The sequence below is a fragment of the Doryrhamphus excisus genome, linkage group LG20 (genome assembly GCF_037039965.1).
Source record: "Doryrhamphus excisus strain RoL-2023G ecotype Guam linkage group LG20, RoL_Dexc_Guam_v1.1, whole genome shotgun sequence".
Classification (NCBI taxonomy): domain Eukaryota; kingdom Metazoa; phylum Chordata; class Actinopteri; order Syngnathiformes; family Syngnathidae; genus Doryrhamphus; species Doryrhamphus excisus.
This window is the reverse complement of record NC_136376.1, coordinates 8,014,091-8,033,077: the sequence shown is the minus strand read 5'-3', so window position 1 is coordinate 8,033,077 and position 18,987 is coordinate 8,014,091. Positions and strand designations below refer to the sequence as shown.

Sequence of the window (18,987 nt, the reverse complement as noted above, 5' to 3'; positions counted from 1 at the left end):
TACTCAGAAATGTATGCCTTTTATGTCTTATATTTACGACTTTTTTCTTGTATATTTATGACTTTATTCACAAATGTAACATTTTTTGTCTCATAAATTTATGACTTTTTTTTCTCATGTAAGTATGACGTTTGTCTTATAAATATACAACTTTTTTCACGCAAATGTACATTTTACTCAGAAATGTATGCCTTTTATGTCTTATATTTACGACTTTTTTCTTGTATATTTACGATTTTACTCTCATAAATTTCCTACGTTGTTCACTTAGTTTTAGTCTCCAAATCTCATAATTTAATTTTGAACATGATACAATCGGATTTGGTATGGCAAAGAAAATTCGGGGCCCATCTCTGGTTTGAATGAAGAACATCAACACGACACAAAAGATTGGGGGGGGGGGGGGGGGGGTCCACACTGACTTGGGCCCAGAGGAGGTGATGAGGCAGGTAGAGTGATGTTGGCATGGACTTCTTCCTGGGGCGCACACGTCCTCCATTTCCTCACACATCTCCCCTGCACATACACAACAGGTTATCAGACACAACAACATGAACATTTGTGGAAGCGTAGCGGTGACGTACCCGTGTAGTATGGCGGACAAAAACAAGTGTAGTTGTTGACTCCGTCCATGCAGGTGGCGCCGTTCTCACAGTCGTTGTCTTCGCAGTCGTCGATGTTGCTTTGGCAGGTGGGACCCTCGAAACCGGTAGGGCACGTGCAGCTGTAAAAGACACTCGTGATGCCTTCACTTGCACACTGGGGAGCTCAAAAAGCCAACATTTTTAAGGGAAAGGATGACCCGCATCTCATTAGACTTTAGTGGGCATTTTGCTTTTTCTTTAACTTTCCTTTTGATGCTGCCAAAGATGGCGAAAAATAAGGAAAATTGCGATGGTAACCATAGAACCAAAATCTTATCTAGGGATGTCCGATATTGGCTTTTTGCCGATATCGTCCAACTCTCAGTTTCCAATATCGATATCAGCCAATATTGATACTGATACCGATACTGATATTACATATCTCCTGTGGTGGAATGAACACATATGGGTTTTATCCAGCATTTTTTAAATATTGCTTTTCATTATCGAAAAAAAAATCTGATACCGATATCAACCGATTTTTATGCCGATATCTGGCTAATAATTATCGGTACCCTATTCTTCTCCTAAGCCGACACATAAGCCGTGCAATCTGTTTATCCTGGCTTCTCCGTAATAACCGAAGGAATAAAAGGAATAAAATTTATAAAAATAAATACAATAATAAACAGTAAAATATCATGAGAATCAGTTAGAATTTTCCACAGAATAAATGTCTCATAATGATGCTAAAGTCTGATGTTTAAAACAAAAAAGTAGTAATATTATGATAAAACAGTCAATTTTTCTCTGTAAAAATGTAATAAAGGGTTAATAATATTACACTACTTTTTGAATACAACAAATCCTAATATTATGAAATCTGAGTAATTACCATAATGAGAATGAAGTGGTAATTTTATGAGAATTATTTTGTAACATCATGAGATTTGATGAGATTTTAATATTATAAGAATAAGTGTGAATAATGTCCGAATATTATGAGAATAAAATTAGAATATTAAAAAAATATTTAAATATACAATTTTAATATAAATATAAAAAATAGTGAGAATTTTAAATATTTTAAAGGGGAAATGTACATTTTATTTATTTAATGAGCTTTATTCACCTCCTGTGGTTAACTGCATGTTTTACAGAATTCAATTAAGAATGTTAAAATTTTATAAACTTATAAACTTTGCAAAATAAAAAAATGCTAGTCGTCCTATTCAAGGATGAATATATATTTTTTTGCTACAAATTATCCACGATAATCAATATTCTCGACATTTTTTGAGACCATTTTTACATGAACCATTGGCATGAGAGGTGTAATTCACATTTAAACCACTAGATGGTACTCAAGTATAGCCTACCTGTGTGAGCCACATTCATTTGTCATGGAACAATTATTTTGATGTCTATCATTTCCTTTAGATTGTATTTCATTAAATCTTCCTCACCTGTACTCTCCCTCCTCTTCTTCATTCACTTGACACTTGCCGCCATTGGCACAGGGGTTGCTCACACAAGCGTTCAGAGCTGTTTCGCAGTTCTTGCCCTGAGAAAACAAGTTACGGTTCGATCATCAACACATTTAGAGAGTCGTCACAGATGCATGTGAGGACGCTGTGACGCTAACCTTGAATCCCGGAGGACAGCTACACCTGTAGATGTCCACTGGGTCAGTATGACACACGCCGTGGTTCTGACACGGACCGGACAGACAGGGGTTGCACTTGGCCAGTACAGCGGTGTCCACCTCACCTATTAGGACGGAGCAAACACAATGTGAGTATAAATCACCCATCACAATATTAGGTACACCTGAACCAACATCTCACCTGTGCATTCAAATTTCTTGGCGGGTGTAGTGAGGAGCAGCTTGCCCTCCAGACCATGTGGACCAGCACAGCGGGCAATACCGGGCTCTTTGTAGCCGGTTTTGACCCAGTCTGACAGCCAACGCAGACGGCAGTCACAGTAGAGAGGGTTGGCACCGATTGCTCTGGTGGAAAAATAACAAGAAATAGTAAGAGTCAACATGGGGGGGGGGGGGGTGATTAAATGTTTTAAATTATTTTATTATTATATATTATATATATATTATTATATTGTATATATATAATATATATTTATGTATTATTATTATTATTATTATATTATTGTTGTAATTATTATATATTATATATAATAATAATAATAATCTGTATAATATTTTTAATTATTTTATTATATATATATATTATAATATATTATATTTATTACATGTATATATATTTATTTATTATTATTATTTTAATTATTATATATTATATATAATAATAATAATAATAACCTGTATAATATGTTTTAATTATTTTATTATTATATATATTATAATATATTATTATATATATATAATATATATTTATGTATTATTATTATTATTATTATATTATTGTTGTAATTATTATATATTATATATAATAATAATAATAATCTGTATAATATTTTTAATTATTTTATTATATATATATTATAATATATTATATTTATTACATGTATATATATTTATTTATTATTATTATTTTAATTATTATATATTATATATAATAATAATAATAATAATAACCTGTATAATATGTTTTAATTATTTTATTATTATATATATTATAATATATTATTATATTTATTACATGTATATATATATTTATTTATTATTATTATTTTAATAATTATATATTATATTATGTATATAATAATAATCTGTATGATATTTTTATTTTATATTTTATTTATATTATATATATTTATATTGTATTATTATATTTATCTATATTATATATATTTTTAATATATTATCTATCTTTTATTATTATCTATTAAGACAATAGAATAAGGAATCCTTGCTGGTCCAGTTATGTCAGTGTAGTACCCTAAACTACCAGCAGATGTCTCGCTACACCTTTAAAAGTCAATTGTGACTTCTGACCAACAATGGTGCTACTGGAGGAACAAAAGACACTGATTGCCAGTTATTCTAATCTCCATGCTGCAGTTTGCATCGAGCAAATGGGGAGCAAAAGCCTAACCACTTCTGTCACGGCCCACCCGTCAATCAATGAGTCTCTCTGTCCTCACCCTCCTGAAATCGATGCGTTTGCATCAGGGTGAAACACAGGCTCATCTTTCAGGCCGTTCCAATAGCCGACACCTGACATCTGCAAACATGGAAGCCACTTGACTGGAAGTAAAGATCAATGGCCTTCTTTCCATTTTACCTCTGCAGCCTTGACTGCTGCACTTTCCTGACTTAAAAAATGTCTTTGTCCTCCGTTGCTCTTTTACCTCGGACACTGATAAGTCTATTGATCAGGGGCACACAGCAAAGAGGCTCCAGTCCACACAAAACTACAGACATAAATAAACACTAAGATCTTTGCCCACCATCTGAGCATGTGAGTGTGTTTGGAGATAGAGATGACACAGTAGAAGGCTCTGTGTGCCGTGAGCTTTAACCACAGGGCGGCTAATTAAGGTGGTGGTGGTGGGGGGGTCGACTTCCGGGTAGCCCACCAAAGAGGACTACAGACCGGCTTCTGTGTGCCATGCCGCTGCCTGAAAATGTGTATAAGGTGGTGTGAAAAAGTCTTTGCCCCCTTCCTGATTTCTTTTTTTTTTTTTTGCATGTTTGTCACACTTAAATGTTTCAGATCATAAAATTGTTCACTTTAAACTCAAAATGCAATTTTTAAATAACAAATATCATTATTAACAGAGACAAAATAAATCCAAACCTACATGGTCCTGTGTGAGAAAGCTAACTGAGATTCATTGAGCTCTATCAGTGCGGAAAAATTACAAAGCCATTTCTAAAGGTTTAGGACTCCAGCAAACCACAGCAAGAGTCAGTATCCACAAATGGTGAAAACATGGAACAGTGAATCTTCCCAGGATTGGCTAGCCAACCAAAATCACCACAAGAGTGCACCAACAACTCATCCAAGGGGTCACAAAAGACCCCACAACTACATCCGAAGAACTGCAGGCCTCTCGTGACAAAGTACCATAAGTCATTGACTAATATTTACATTTGTTTCATGATCTGAAAGATTTAATTGTGACAAACATGCAAAAAAAAGAAATCAGGAAGGGAGCAAACATATGTTGACACCACTGTAAATGATGGAATGTGTGTGTGTGTGTGTGTGTGTGTGTTTATGTGATACTTACAAGTGGGAAAGAGAGGCCACGTCACCAAAGATGCCATCAGGAAGCTCAGAGATCTCGTTGCCATGGAGAGACCTTCACGGTGATAAAGATGACAAGTTGTTAAATGAGTAATTATGTCATATCAAAAATAAACTTGAGAATAAAGACACTTGTCAGGAAGGTATTCTGATATCATGAATAAAAAGGCAGAATTTTGTGAATAAAATATGAATTTTATACCATGAATTTAAAACACACTGAATATTTTGTTGCAATATCATGAGAATAAAAAAAAACTTATAAAGCAATTTCTTAAGCTTTGGGACTCCAGCAAACCACAGTGAGAGTCATTATCGACAAATGGTGATAACAGTGGTGAATCTTCCCAAGAGTGGCTGGCCAACCAAAATGACCCCAAGAATGCAGCAATAACTCATCCAAGAGGTCCCAAAAGACCCCACAACTACATCCCATCCCACCTTATCCTATCCTGTCCGAAGAACTGCAGGGCTCACTTGACTCAGTTAAGGTCAGTATTCATGACTCCACCATAGAAGGACACTGGGCAAAAAACGGCCATGTTCAAAGTCTGTATTTCATAAGGAAAATTATATGAGGAAAAAAAAATTCACAACTGAATAAAATCATGAAACTAGAAGAAAACCCCTACAGTTTTCATTGTTAAAATAATAATATTAGTATACTATATTTAATATATATATGACATTTATGTAATATCATGAGAATAAAGTCAGAATTTTGTGATTTATGATAATAAAGTCGAGTTATTTAATACTATAAATAATATAATATAATGTATAATAGGAAATATAATATAAAAATATATATTATTTACTTATATATAAATCATATTTATTTATATATAATTTATATATATATATAAATTTATATAATTTATATAATTTATATAATTTATATATAATAATATTCCTAATATAAAATAGGCACAATTTTATTAATATATATGGAATTAAATGATAACTTTAGAATATATTCAGTAAGTCAAAAATTTCACACTCAAAGCAAGAGAATTATATAACTTTTACATTTACAATACATTTTTACATTTTCAGAATATTTTTTATATAATGTTAATAACATCTGACTTTTATGAGAATGATTTAAATGATTTTGAGAATAAAGTCTGAATTTACCAGAATAAAATTGATATATTTTGATGTTTTATCCCCACCCTCCCCCACCAAAACATATCAAATAATTAAAATAAATGTATTCAAAATAAGAAAAATTCTAAATATTTTTTATGAAAGTAAAGTGAAGTGAGAATTGTGTGAGAATAAAGCCATGACATGATGAGAATATGATGAGTAGAACATGGCGGTGATTGTGTGCGTTCTTCATGGGTGGTAGCTGCTAAGACCTTCAGCGTGAAGCCTGCTGCAGCTACCAGCTGGCTCTTTGAGTCTGGAGAAGGTGGCTATCAGGTTTCATGGTGTCTGGACAACAAGCATGGAAGACACGCAGGCTACTCGAGTTACTGCTCATTTCAAAGGATGAAAAGCATATTTACGTGCTTGCATATTTCAATATCAGCGCTATCGGGGTGAATATGCTTTTTTATTGTATGTGCTTATGTCTTTAAATAGAATAAAAATAGTGACGAGGTGGCGTGGCTTAATGGCTGCATGACGGATGACTGTTGTAATCCAACGGGTCATTAGCACCTAACTAGCCGCAAATGACCACAAGCTAATGTTACCACACCTTCCTTCATACGCTGTGGAACAGTTTGGGGATGAAAATGCTGCTAATACACACGATTCAGACTTTGAACATGCGTTATGTAAATGAGTTCATATGTAAAACAGTAGGAAACTAATAATAGGCCACATTCAAACAGGGGTAGCTACAGGGGTAGTTCCCCCTTACTGTGCCTCGACTAGGGACCGTAAACAAATTACCTTGAAGAGAGCTTGTTAAAAAAAAAAAGTCATATATTGTACATCACATCAGAAATTGATCTATAACCAAATGATTAGTCCCACCCTAAAGTTGTTATTCACGCCCAGTTTTTATGAGTAATTATATCATATAAGAAATAAAACTCGAGAATCAAGACAGATATTCTAATATGAGCAAAACGTCAGAATTTTACAAAAAAAAGTCAATACTTTTTGTGAATAAAATACAACATTGTGATTTATTAGGTTGTTATTTTTAACATAAATTTAAAAGATACGGAACATTTAGTTGTAATATCATAAGAATTTAAAAAAAAAAGTTATAAAGCCATTTCTTAAGCTTTTGGACTCCAGCAAACCACAGTGAGAGTCATTATCTACAAATGGCTGCCGATAATATCGGCTTCCAGCACTAGTTCGTGCTGATCTGACTGTATCTGTATAATGTGTCAACAATCTGTATAACGTTCGTAACTCTGAGCCACACTTGAACGCTACGCCTCAAAGTGGTTGAAATGCCTTTCGTCATGCGAAAGGCGTAAAGATTTTACGAGTAATTATATTAGAAAAAAATGTAACTTGAAAATAAAGACAGATATTCTAATTTGAGTAAAAAGTCTGAATTTTACAAAAAAAAGTCAATGCATTTTGTGAATAAAATGGGAATTTTACAACGTTGTGATTTATTTGGTTATTTTTCCATAACTTTAAAAGATACGGAACATTTAGTTCATAAGAATTAAAAAAAGTTATAAAGCCATTTCTTTTTTTTTATATAAAAAATATAAAATATAAAGCCATTTCTTAAGCTTTGGGACTCCAGCAAACCATAGTGAGAGTCATTATCCACAAATGGCTGCCGATAATATCGGCTTCTGCCACAAAATTGTGCTGATTTGGTTGTATCTGTATAACGTGTCAACAATCTGTATAACGTTCGTAACTCTGAGCCACACTTGAACGCTACACCTCAAAGTGGTTGAAATGCATTTACGAGTAATTATATCATATAAAAAAATAAAACTTGAGAATAAAGACAAATATTCTAATATGAGTAAAAATTTTACAAAAAAAGTCAATACTTTTTGTGAATAAAATGGGAATATTACAAAGTTGTGATTTATTAGGTTGTTATTTTTACCATAACTTTAAAAGATACAGAACATTTAGTTGTTATTCATAAGAATTAAAAAAAAGTTATAAAGCCATTTCTTAAGCTTTAGGACTCCAGCAAACCACAGTGAGAGTTATTATCCACAAATGGCTGCCGATAATATCGGCTTCCGGCACTAGATCGAGTAAAAAGTCAGAATTTTACAAAAAAAAGTCAATGCATTTTGTGAATAAAATGGGAATTTTACAACGTTGTGATTTATTTGGTTATTTTTCCATAACTTTAAAAGATACGGAACATTTAGTTCATAAGAATTAAAAAAAGTTATAAAGCCATTTCTTTTTTTTATATAAAAAATATAAAATATAAAATATAAAGCCATTTCTTAAGCTTTGGGACTCCAGCAAACCATAGTGAGAGTCATTATCCACAAATGGCTGCCGATAATATCGGCTTCTGCCACAAAATTGTGCTGATTTGGTTGTATCTGTATAACGTGTCAACAATCTGTATAACGTTCGTAACTCTGAGCCACACTTGAACGCTACACCTCAAAGTGGTTGAAATGCATTTACGAGTAATTATATCATATAAAAAAATAAAACTTGAGAATAAGGACAAATATTCTAATATGAGTAAAAATTTTACAAAAAAAGTCAATACTTTTTGTGAATAAAATGGGAATATTACAAAGTTGTGATTTATTAGGTTGTTATTTTTACCATAACTTTAAAAGATACAGAACATTTAGTTGTTATTCATAAGAATTAAAAAAAAGTTATAAAGCCATTTCTTAAGCTTTAGGACTCCAGCAAACCACAGTGAGAGTTATTATCCACAAATGGCTGCCGATAATATCGGCTTCCGGCACTAGATCGAGTAAAAAGTCAGAATTTTACAAAAAAAAGCCAATACATTTTGTGAATAAAATGGAATTTTTGGAATTTTTTGGAATCTTTTATTGGATTCTGGCTCACAGAGGTTTGTTATTATTTTGGCTTTTTTATCTGCAGACTTAAAAAAAAATGATTCATGTTTTTGTATAATTTTTCCATGTTATTTTGTGCACTTTACACTTGTATGACATTTAAGAACATGACTAACATTGGCAGTACAGTTTATTTACCATGGTGACAGTTTGATGCCGCATCACATCATTCTCGTTTCTATGACTTCATACGGGAAGGATGAGCAGTGTTCCGGACTGAAACTGTCCCGGCCATATTGAACACTTTGAAAGCGTCTTGAGAAAACAAGTTAATTGGCCTGAATGCGCTGGCAAATGCTTATTAGTGAGCGGCGGCTGGCGGGCAGAGGGCACCGCGCCAAGCAGCAGCAGCAGCGTGCCAGCCCAGCCTGGCAGAGTACTCATGGGAGAAAAGGGAGCCAGGGAGTCTCCGGGAAGAAACCTGATCCACTCCCATAATAATGACATCTTCTCTGCATGTCTTGTGTGCAGCTGTACACATCATGACATCACAGCATCTTATTGGCCAGCATGCACGCCGCCATCACTTGGAATAATGACTTCATGCAAAATGCTGGAAAATTCACTATTGTACATTTGGACATCACTTTCGTGGTGGGCCACACCCTGGAGCTGTTTTGGCTACACCTCCCCCACCCCCCCCCTCCGCACCTTACCTTACCCACGCCTTTATTCCCCACAACTAATACCCAGCAGGCCAATTAGCAGCGTATTAATAAGCAGCAAAAAACCGCAAACTTCATACACAACCAAAGCACATAGCCCGTGTTCTGTTTGAAGCGTTAATGATTCTTCTGGTTTTTTACTGCTCTGTAAAGCCAGAAGTGCAGCTTCATAAAGGTTTGTGGCACCTCAGGGTGCAACGTCTATGCCAACTTTGAACTCTTAAAAGTCGAAACTATTAAACGGAGCTCATTGTCGCTTTGGTTTTGTGGGTCTTACCGAGTAAAGAAAGTAAAGTGACATTTAATAGGAGGTGTCTGATTGATCGGCTCGCTGGGAAAGACATGGATGTTTCATCGACACTGGGCTCATAGACATCACATATCAAGTGGAAGGTGGCGCTCGAAACAGGAAGTGGACATTTTCAAAAGTTCTCCAAAAAGTGTTTTTTCAGTTGGATCAACGCATTAAAAGGAAAAAAAGATCTAGTTTTAGTGAAAGGTATGATATGTGTGTTGTATTTTTAAAAATATATTTCAAAATGTTTTTGTAGTCCAAAATTTTGACTCAAAAGTAATAAAAAATCAAATTTAAAAAAAAATTAAAATTAAAATTAAATTAAATTTAAATAAAAAAATTATATTTTTTATGTAAAAATTCTAAAATTTGGTTGTTGACAAAAGGCAAAATTCATAGTTTTACTAAAAGGTATGATATGTGTGTATTTTTTAGTCCAACATTTTGACTCAAAAGTAAAAAAACAAAATCCTTTTTTAAAATTAACATTTTATTTAATTTAAATAAAAAAATAATATTTTTTAATGCAAAAATTCTAAAATTTGGGTGTGACAAAAGGCAAATTTCATAAACATTTTTACATATACCCATGCATGTGTGGAAATATTATATTATTTACCACTAAATGAAAAAAACTATAACAAATACATAAAAAATATTTTTAAAAAAAAGTTTAAAAAAAAAAAAACTTTTAAGGACCAATATTCAAATTATAGTTTTAGTAATACATATGTTGTGTATTTGTGTGAAAACCATGAAAAAGCCCCTCTACCTTCCCACACGCACATGCAAAACTTTAAATTATTATTATTTATTCAAATTATTTGTGCAATTTACTGTTTACGCTGTACATTGTTGTTCATATTTGATGTCATCTATTTATTCACCACATTATTATTATTAATTTTTATTATTATATGGGAGCCAGGCATCTATGTACATTTTTGCTGCTTTGTTATTGTGCAATGACAATAAAGAAAGTCTGTCTAGCTTTCTGTGATGTTTGAGTATGGACAAAAGGGCAAAATGCATGAATGAATAAATATTTTTACATATTTCCATGATTATGTGGAGTTATAATGAACAGTATGGTATACTACTAAATAAAGCAATAAACATTTTTTTTTATGTCCAAAACATCTTTGAAAAAGTCATCAAAGCACCCAAAAAAATAATATAGCCGTGAGTCTGTATGTGTGTGGCTTTCATTTGGGGGTGTTGGCGGGGGGGGGGGGGGGGGGGGGGGGGTGCACATGGCGTCACACAGGCAGCATTCTAGACGTAAGGCTGGCGTGAGTGAGCAAGAGCAGGAATAACGGATGGTGCTTCATTAGGGATCAAAGCCAAGGCAAAGCGAGGGGCGACATCAAGCTAATGATGACCAAGCTTTTGCTCTCGTCGGGCGCTAAAAGGCCTCTCAGGCTTTGTGTGGAGTATTAATGGGGGGGTGGGGGGGGTTAGTCATATCCCACCGTAAAATGCTTTGTTGTCTCTAGTAAAAAAAATAAAAAAAAAAGTGTGCCCTCTACGAGCACACATGGGAGGGCTGATGAGTCTATACATAAGCCCATAGGCTGCACACACACACACACACACACACACACACACTGTGTGAGTCTCCACCGGGTCTGGCCGCTCCGAGCGAAGTCGTAGACTTGAGTCAGAGCGCTAGGCTATGCTGCTGATGTGTGTTTGGCCGCAGCTCCAGCAGTTTCATCATTTACGTGTCGCACACGTTTATATCCAACATCTCAGTTATTGAGCAGACCGACTCCTCCACATGGAGGCCACGGTCACTGAGAGTCCACAATCAAAGGCTGGCAGGCCGAGTCAAAGCCATTATGGTTCGTGTTGGGGGGGGGGGGGTGAACATTCTCTGGTAATCAGTGTCAGGGTGATTGTGCACAGTGTGGCTTTCTGTCGGAGCAGAAAGTGAGGTGTGGGCTTCGGGATCGCACCACCGCCACTTACGCTGCGAAAATGGGTCAGAGGTTGTGTTTGTGTGCGCGTTCATAAGCTGTCATAACTGTTTAGACGGCTCGGTTCTCTGGAGTTTATCAAACATTCTCAGCATCTGCTGGCCTCCTCGCTGTTGTCAAATATTCTCTTTAATTACTCTTTGCAGAACCCGTCTCTCAAAATAACTTTTTTTTTGTTCTATTTTGGACTTTTTTTTTTGTACCTTATTCATTTCTTTGAAGAGAGCAATATCAATAGCGACTAAAGAATGACCACTAAACTTCTGAAAACTGTGGATTAGAATAAAAGATGCTCTTTCATGGCTTACCCATAATAAAAGAAAGCATCTCAATTCATATTTTCACATTATTATTATCATCATTAGTAATATTTTTACTACTACTACTACTACTACTACAGTATCTAAAAAATACGCTTAAATGCAATCTAATGCAAAAACACAATTAATTCATTTGCTACCAAAGACGTATTAGGATGACAATTTTTTTTTTTTGCAGTGGAGACAAAAAATTGTGATGATGCAACTCCACAATAGAAGTGAGCATGTTTGGTGTCATTTTAAGCCGGAAAAATGTAAGGTGGCAGAAGTGCTTTATAAGAACTCGGCCTGTGACTTTCAGCAACCAGGAAGTGAAAAAACACAGAGTCATGTAGAATTGGATGATTGCTCATTAAAGGGAATGCATTCACACATGTGCACGTGCGTGCACACACACACAGTTCAGTTCCGAATGTGAAGATTGGAAATAGTTAATGATAGAATTGTTATTTTCACGTAAAACAACTGTTTTTTGTGTTGTTTACATTGTGGCATCGTTGTTTATATTCATTCATTCATTCATTTTCTACTGCTTATCCTCACAAGGGTTGCAGGGGTGTATGGGGGTGGGTGCTGGAGCCTATCCCAGCTGTCTTCGGGCGAGAGGCGGGGTACACCCTGGACTGGTGGCCAGCCAATCACAGGGCACATATAGACAAACAACCATTCACACTCACATTCATACCTATGGACAATTTGGAGTCGCTAATTAACCTAGCATGTTTTTGGAATGTGGGAGGAAATTGGAATTGAACTTGGGTCTCCTAGCTGTGAGGCCTACGCGCTAACCACTTGACCAACATGCAGCCCGTTCTTTATATATTTTGGCTAAATGTATATGGCTAAATTTGCGTCAAAGTGAAAGTTATGCTTGAACATGTTGTACTGCTGATTACTAAAGCAACAATCTTTTTTTCTGATACTGCTAATGTGCCTTGAAAATCAGTAAATATCATCCAAAATGTCAGGGAAAAAATGAGTTAATATTATTATTACTACTAATACTACCATCAAGCTGAAAAATATGTCTGAAAATCACCATTCCAATCACACCTTAACCAGGTTATTATGGGCCATGAAGAGTTGCGTTCAAAGACACCAAGTAATTTAAGCTGGATTCACACATACACTCACGAGTAAGACATTATTATAATTTTTGGAGTGTCCATGAATGCATCATGTGGCTGTCTTGTGTTTTGTGAGTTGGACAATAGCATTGCTGTTGATGTCTCCAGCTTAGTTATAAAAGAGCGTCATCCCTTATTATTATTATTAGTAGCAATAATAATATGACAGTTTTTATTGAAAATATAAGATGCTCTTTAGTAGTGCTGGCCTATGTTGTTTTTGTCATATTAATAAAAAAGAATAAACATATTTAAAGAGAAAATAACAAGTAAACTCACAGCAGACGGAGGGAGTGCAGTCCACTGAAGGCCATTTTGGGAATGCAGCGCAAGGAGTTGTAGCTCAGGATTCTGTAACGCAATCGTAGTGAATTTAAATAAACACTTTAAACATGAATATAAGACGCCGTGTTCATTCACGGTGTTTTAAAAAGATGGTCGTTTGAGAGCACGTGTGCACTTACAACGTGGTGAGCTGGCTCATGTTGGCAAAGGACGAGTTGGTCAAAGAGTTGATCCTGTTGTTGCTTAAGTCCCTAAAAAAAAACCACGTAGATGTGAGCTTGTTGTTGGGATCTTTTTAAGAAGGCAGGACCAAAGACTGAATCTTACACCAGCTGAAGGAACTTGAACGAAGAGAGCTCTTTTGGTACCACGCTGAACTGGTTCCCATCCAGATACCTGAGGAAAAAGTTGAATACATAATTTAATGCTTAGAGGGAAATAATCCTGTCTTAGATTTACTATTACTGTTATTTATTAGCGCTTAAGACTATATTTCCTTCAAAAATGTTGCTTTTATTGGAAGGCAACTTGGGTGCAGCTGCTCGAGAATGGAAGTAAGAGGACTGTAAGAGGATGTAGCAGTGTTGCTATCAAAACGTGTACAGTTGGAAGTCGGCTTGTAAACTACACACCACGGAGACAAGATTCCATGATTCCTGGATGCAACCCAGCAATGACATCCATGTGTGTTCCCATGCAGCCCACCACCGTTGACATCAGACGCTTTACTGCCAGTGCAAAGTGCTTACAGAGGCCTGCCACCCTGACAAATGGCTCATTTAGGGCCTGAGAGGGCCCTGCGGGGGCCTTTCTCCTGCTATTGTTGTTGACTGTACTCAAGAGTTGGAGACGAGGAGTGCGTTAAAGGGGTGGTGGGGGGGTGTACCGGTTAGTTAGGGGGCTTTGGACTGCAGGGTAATGATAGGTAATGATGGTGCAGCGGACACTTTGGATAATGACGGTGCAGCCAGAGCTCCAGATGACTACATGAAAGCCCAGAACAGAGGGGCCCACCTGGTCACACCTGCTGGGACAATGACAGGCCTTCAGGCTTGCACTATGTGTGTGTGTGTGTGTGTGTGTGTGTGTGAATAAGTGTAAAGCACTCAGAGCAGTATTGGAAAGTTCCATTCCCTCCCCTTTCCATTGAAAAGTGCTCATTAAAATGTCCTCTTGCTCCCCTATGCTCCCGTGGACAGGCTTTTGGCGTTGACACAAGTATGCACACACACACACTACACATTGATGGTTGGCCCTGAGTGAGACAGTGACATCAGTGTGAGCCCTGAGGGCTGCAGGGAGAACATAAGAAGAACGTCTGAGAGAACAACTGCAGGGCTTCTTGGCCGCTTTCCTCCACAGTCTTCTCCAAATGATGAGATGTGTTTTCTTTTGTCTCTGCACAAAATATCTGTCAATTCCTGTCCCTCCCCAAGACATTACGTGTACTGAAGGCACAAGCGTTGGGGACACACCTCTTAATCAATTAGATGGATTTAGCCTTCAAATCTAGACATGTTTTTAGGGCCTTTTCTGTGCCAGTGCACAAAGCAATGGCCATACAATGTAACAACACACATTCATTTTCTAGCGCTTATCCTGCAAGGGGTGCTGGAGCCTATCCCAGCTGTCTTCAGGCGAGAGGCGGTCGCCAGCCAATCACAGGGCACATATAGTCAAACAACCATTCACACTCACATTAATACCTATGGACAATTTGGAGTCGCCAATTAACCTAGCATGTTTTTGGGATGTGGGAGGAAACCGGAGTACCCGGAGAAAACCCACGCATGCACGGGGAGAACATGCAAACTCCACACAGAGATGGAATTGAACTTGGGTCATTCATAGCTATGGACCTATGGACAATTTTCATTTATTTTCTACCGCTTTTCCTCACAAAGGTCGCAGGGGGTGCTGGAGCCTATCCCAGCTGTCTTCGGGCGTGAGGCGGGGTACACCCTGGACCGGTCGCCAGCCAATCACAGGGCACATATAGACAAACAACCATTCACACTCACATTCATACCTATGGACAATTTGGAGTTGTCAATTAACCTAGCATGTTTTTGGAATGTGGGAGGAAACCGGAGTACCCGGAGAAAACCCACGCAGAGGTGGAATTGAACTCGGGTCCCCTAGCTGTGAGGCCTGCACACTAACCACTCGTCCACCGTGCAGCCTATGTCATTATAGTCTATTATATTATACTGGCCGAGATGGTAGAGGGTGGAATTGAACCTTGGTCTCCTAGCTGTGAGGTCTGCATGCTAACCACTCGACCACCGTGCAGCCCCAATAGGAGACAAGTCTGTCAAATATGAGCAAGACAGGTTGAAAAACATGGCCACCATCAAGGAAATCCTATTTACAGGGGCACAGGCGGGACTTGCCAACGAACTGGCCGTAAGTCACTGATCATCTGTCTTATGATGATCAAAATTTGAGAATATGGATTGTGATATAAAAATGCCATGATCAAGATTGACGACATTTTCATCCATTTCCTGCCAGCTCTCCCTTTGGTTCCCCCAACCTAAGTACCAGTATCTTACAATTAGCACAACAAATGCACTTACAGTTCAGTCACATTTCTGGGTATTCCTTTTGGCAGCGTGTGGAGGTGCTTGTTACTGCAGCGCACCACCGTCTCCAGGCAAGTGCACTCACCGGGGCACTGAGGTCTGGGCACGCAGCTTGACTCCTCATAGCCTGAGGTTAAAAAAAAAGCAGAAAAGTGGTCAGACAGAGAAAGGTGGGATGACAAAGATAGATAACAGCCACAATCTGAGCTGTCAGAGCGGTCTGAGAAAGTGTTGAAAGAGTGAAAAGTTAAAGGCCAGACAAAAAAAACACAAATAGCACAATCTCTCAAAGTGACAGCGGGGCATTGAGACAAAGGAACAACATAGGAAGTCTGCTGGGCAAGAGATAAAGGAGCCTCAGTAATATAATATTGACTGGCTTTGGACAAAGGATGGAAGCTGGCCCCAAGGCCTGGAGAGGACTCTAACATTAATTCAGCAGCAAATAAGCTGACGAGTCAATAAGGCAAAGCTCTCAATAAGCTCCACTCATCCTGACATCGATGAGCTGCAATCTATTTGCTAAACAAAGACCTGCACAATAACGCTTATTATTTCACATAATGTCTGGCAGTTTGGCGCATAATTTGTCAGACAGGTGATTTCATGCTACAAAGTTGAAGTAAAACTTTACAAACTTTGAGGAAGTTTGAATAATTTCGCCCTTTGAGGGTGCACAAACGGTATCTCACAAAAGTGAGTACATTCCCCACATTTCAGCAAGTATTTTCATGACAGTACAACTTTTCAATAAATAATGCAGCCATAATAAAACTTTGAAATACCGTAATTTCTGCTCTATAAGATGCTATTTTGTTCTTAAACGTTGAACTCCTACTACTACTACTATAGTAGTCAGAAATACTATCCGTGAGTCAGTGAGGAAACTGTACCTCTTTCTTTGGCAGGAGCCAATCACAAGCTATCAGAGCACTCACAGCGAGTCATTACATATAACAGTGCAACAATAGAACAGACTAAATTCATCACACAGCAGCTGAACACTCAAAAGTTATACCTGAGAAATATGCAAACATGTACCAATACAAGTTTAAAATAACAAAAAAAAGTTCTTTTAAAGTTTTCCCATCTGTGCAATGCATTTACTGGGATGCTGCAATGACATCAGCATCCTTCTGGCTTCCTCTGGTGGACAGAGGCAGCATTGCAGTACCATACATCCATTCCCTTATGCTGCTTGTTCTCAATTGAAATCTCCTTTACTTCAGAACTACTATCGGTAAGCAATGCATTTATTGGGATGCTGCAATGACATCAGCATCCTTCTGTCTTCCTCTGGTGGACAGAGGCAGCATTGCAGTATCATACATCCATTTCCTTATGCTGCTTGTTTTCCATTGAAATATGCTTTGCTCAGATTAAATGATTATGGGACTGCGGCTGCACAAGTGCTGTCGTCGTCGGGATGACTTACCTTCCTCACAGCGGAAATCAGGCAGAGCCACATCCTGCAGAGGGATCTCCTTCAAGAAAGCAGGGCGTTGGCAGCGAGGGTTCCCAGTGACAATCTTCTTGCTCCTCAGCCAGTCTCCCAGCCAGGACAGCCGGCAGTCACAGTTGAAGGAGTTAGCCAGAAGGTTCCTGTGATAGTGGATGTAGTTAGGAGGTAAGGAGGTAAGGAGCAATGGAAAAAAGTAAAAAGGGTGCTAATGGCAGCGTAGTCTCACAAGGTGGAGAGGGTCTGCAACGTATCGAAGGCTCCAGGGGTGATGGTGGTCAACTGGTTGTCATACAGAGACAGCAGACGCACGTTGTGTAGACCTGTGAAGCTGTCATTGTGGATGCAGCTGATTTTGTTGTTCCTCAGCATCCTGTGATGGAAAAAAAAAAAAATATAACGTGATGCCCTTTGGAATAGAATAGCTCACCAGTGCGTTTCGCTTACAGCATGCGCAATCCCTCCAGGCCGCGGAACATCTCGCTCCGAACCGTGTCGATTTGATTGGCCGTGAGATGAAGCTCATTGACGGACGAGGCGCCCTCGAAAGCACCATCCTCAATCTCTGTGATCTTGTTGTTGCTGAGGTTACTGCAGAGGGCAAACACAGGATGAGGAACAATAGTTACTGCAAGCAAAAGTGAAAGTAAAAGTGCACTTACATTTTCTTCAGCTGGGTGAGGCTCTTGAAGGCTCCTGTGGCCTCCAGAGTAGTGATGTCATTGTTGTTGAGGCGTCTGAGAAAATAATAGAAACATGTATATTTAATAATATATAACAGTATAATATAATAGACTATAATGACATAGGCTGCACGGCGGTCTAGTGGTTAGCACGCAGGCCTCACAGCTAAAAGACCAGAGTTCAATTCCATCTCTGTGTGGAGTTTGCATGTTCTTCCCGTGCATGCGTGGGTTTTCTCCGGGTACTCCGGTTTCCTCCCACATTCCAAAAACATGCTAGGTTAATTGGTGACTCCAAATTGTCCATAGGTATGAATGTGAGTGTGAATGGTTGTTTGTCTATATGTGCCCTGTGATTGGCTGGCGACCAGGGTGGACCCCGCCTCTTGCCCGAAGACAGCTAGGATAGGTTCCAGCACCCCTGTGACCCTCGTGAGGATAAGCAGTAGAAAATGAATGAATGAATGAATGAATATAGACAATATAGGAGATTTTTTATGCAACATAAAACAACACTCCTGCAAGCTGGGATAGGCTCCAGCACCCCTGTGACCCTCGTAAAGATAAGCGGTAGAAAATGAATGAATGAATGAATATGGACAATATAGGAGATTTTTTTATGCAACATAAAACAACACTCCTGTAAGCTGGGATAGGCTCCAGCACCCCCGTGACCCTCGTGAAGATAAGCGGTAGTAAATGAATGGATGAATGAATGAATATGGACAATATAGGAGATTTTTTTATGCAACATAAAACAACA

The 18,987-nt window shown here is 37.7% G+C and overlaps 1 protein-coding gene across 4 annotated transcripts in view; it reads right to left on the bottom strand.

Annotated features, from left to right (window-relative positions):
• Window positions 1-18,987, bottom strand: part of slit1a (slit homolog 1a (Drosophila)) — a 127,776-nt gene that overhangs the window by 9,484 nt on the left and 99,305 nt on the right. For all 4 annotated transcript variants that reach the window (XM_058058542.2, XM_058058544.2, XM_058058543.2 and 1 more), the window contains 14 exons: window positions 18,204-18,278; window positions 17,989-18,132; window positions 17,771-17,914; window positions 17,518-17,684; window positions 16,077-16,209; window positions 13,825-13,893; window positions 13,677-13,748; window positions 13,492-13,563; window positions 4,803-4,874; window positions 2,432-2,595; window positions 2,230-2,354; window positions 2,051-2,148; window positions 585-724; window positions 423-516 (listed from right to left, as the gene is read on the bottom strand). In XM_058058542.2, coding sequence (XP_057914525.2) covers window positions 423-516; window positions 585-724; window positions 2,051-2,148; window positions 2,230-2,354; window positions 2,432-2,595; window positions 4,803-4,874; window positions 13,492-13,563; window positions 13,677-13,748; window positions 13,825-13,893; window positions 16,077-16,209; window positions 17,518-17,684; window positions 17,771-17,914; window positions 17,989-18,132; window positions 18,204-18,278 — 1,569 coding nt within the window. The remainder of the gene's footprint in view (window positions 1-422; window positions 517-584; window positions 725-2,050; window positions 2,149-2,229; window positions 2,355-2,431; window positions 2,596-4,802; window positions 4,875-13,491; window positions 13,564-13,676; window positions 13,749-13,824; window positions 13,894-16,076; window positions 16,210-17,517; window positions 17,685-17,770; window positions 17,915-17,988; window positions 18,133-18,203; window positions 18,279-18,987) is intronic.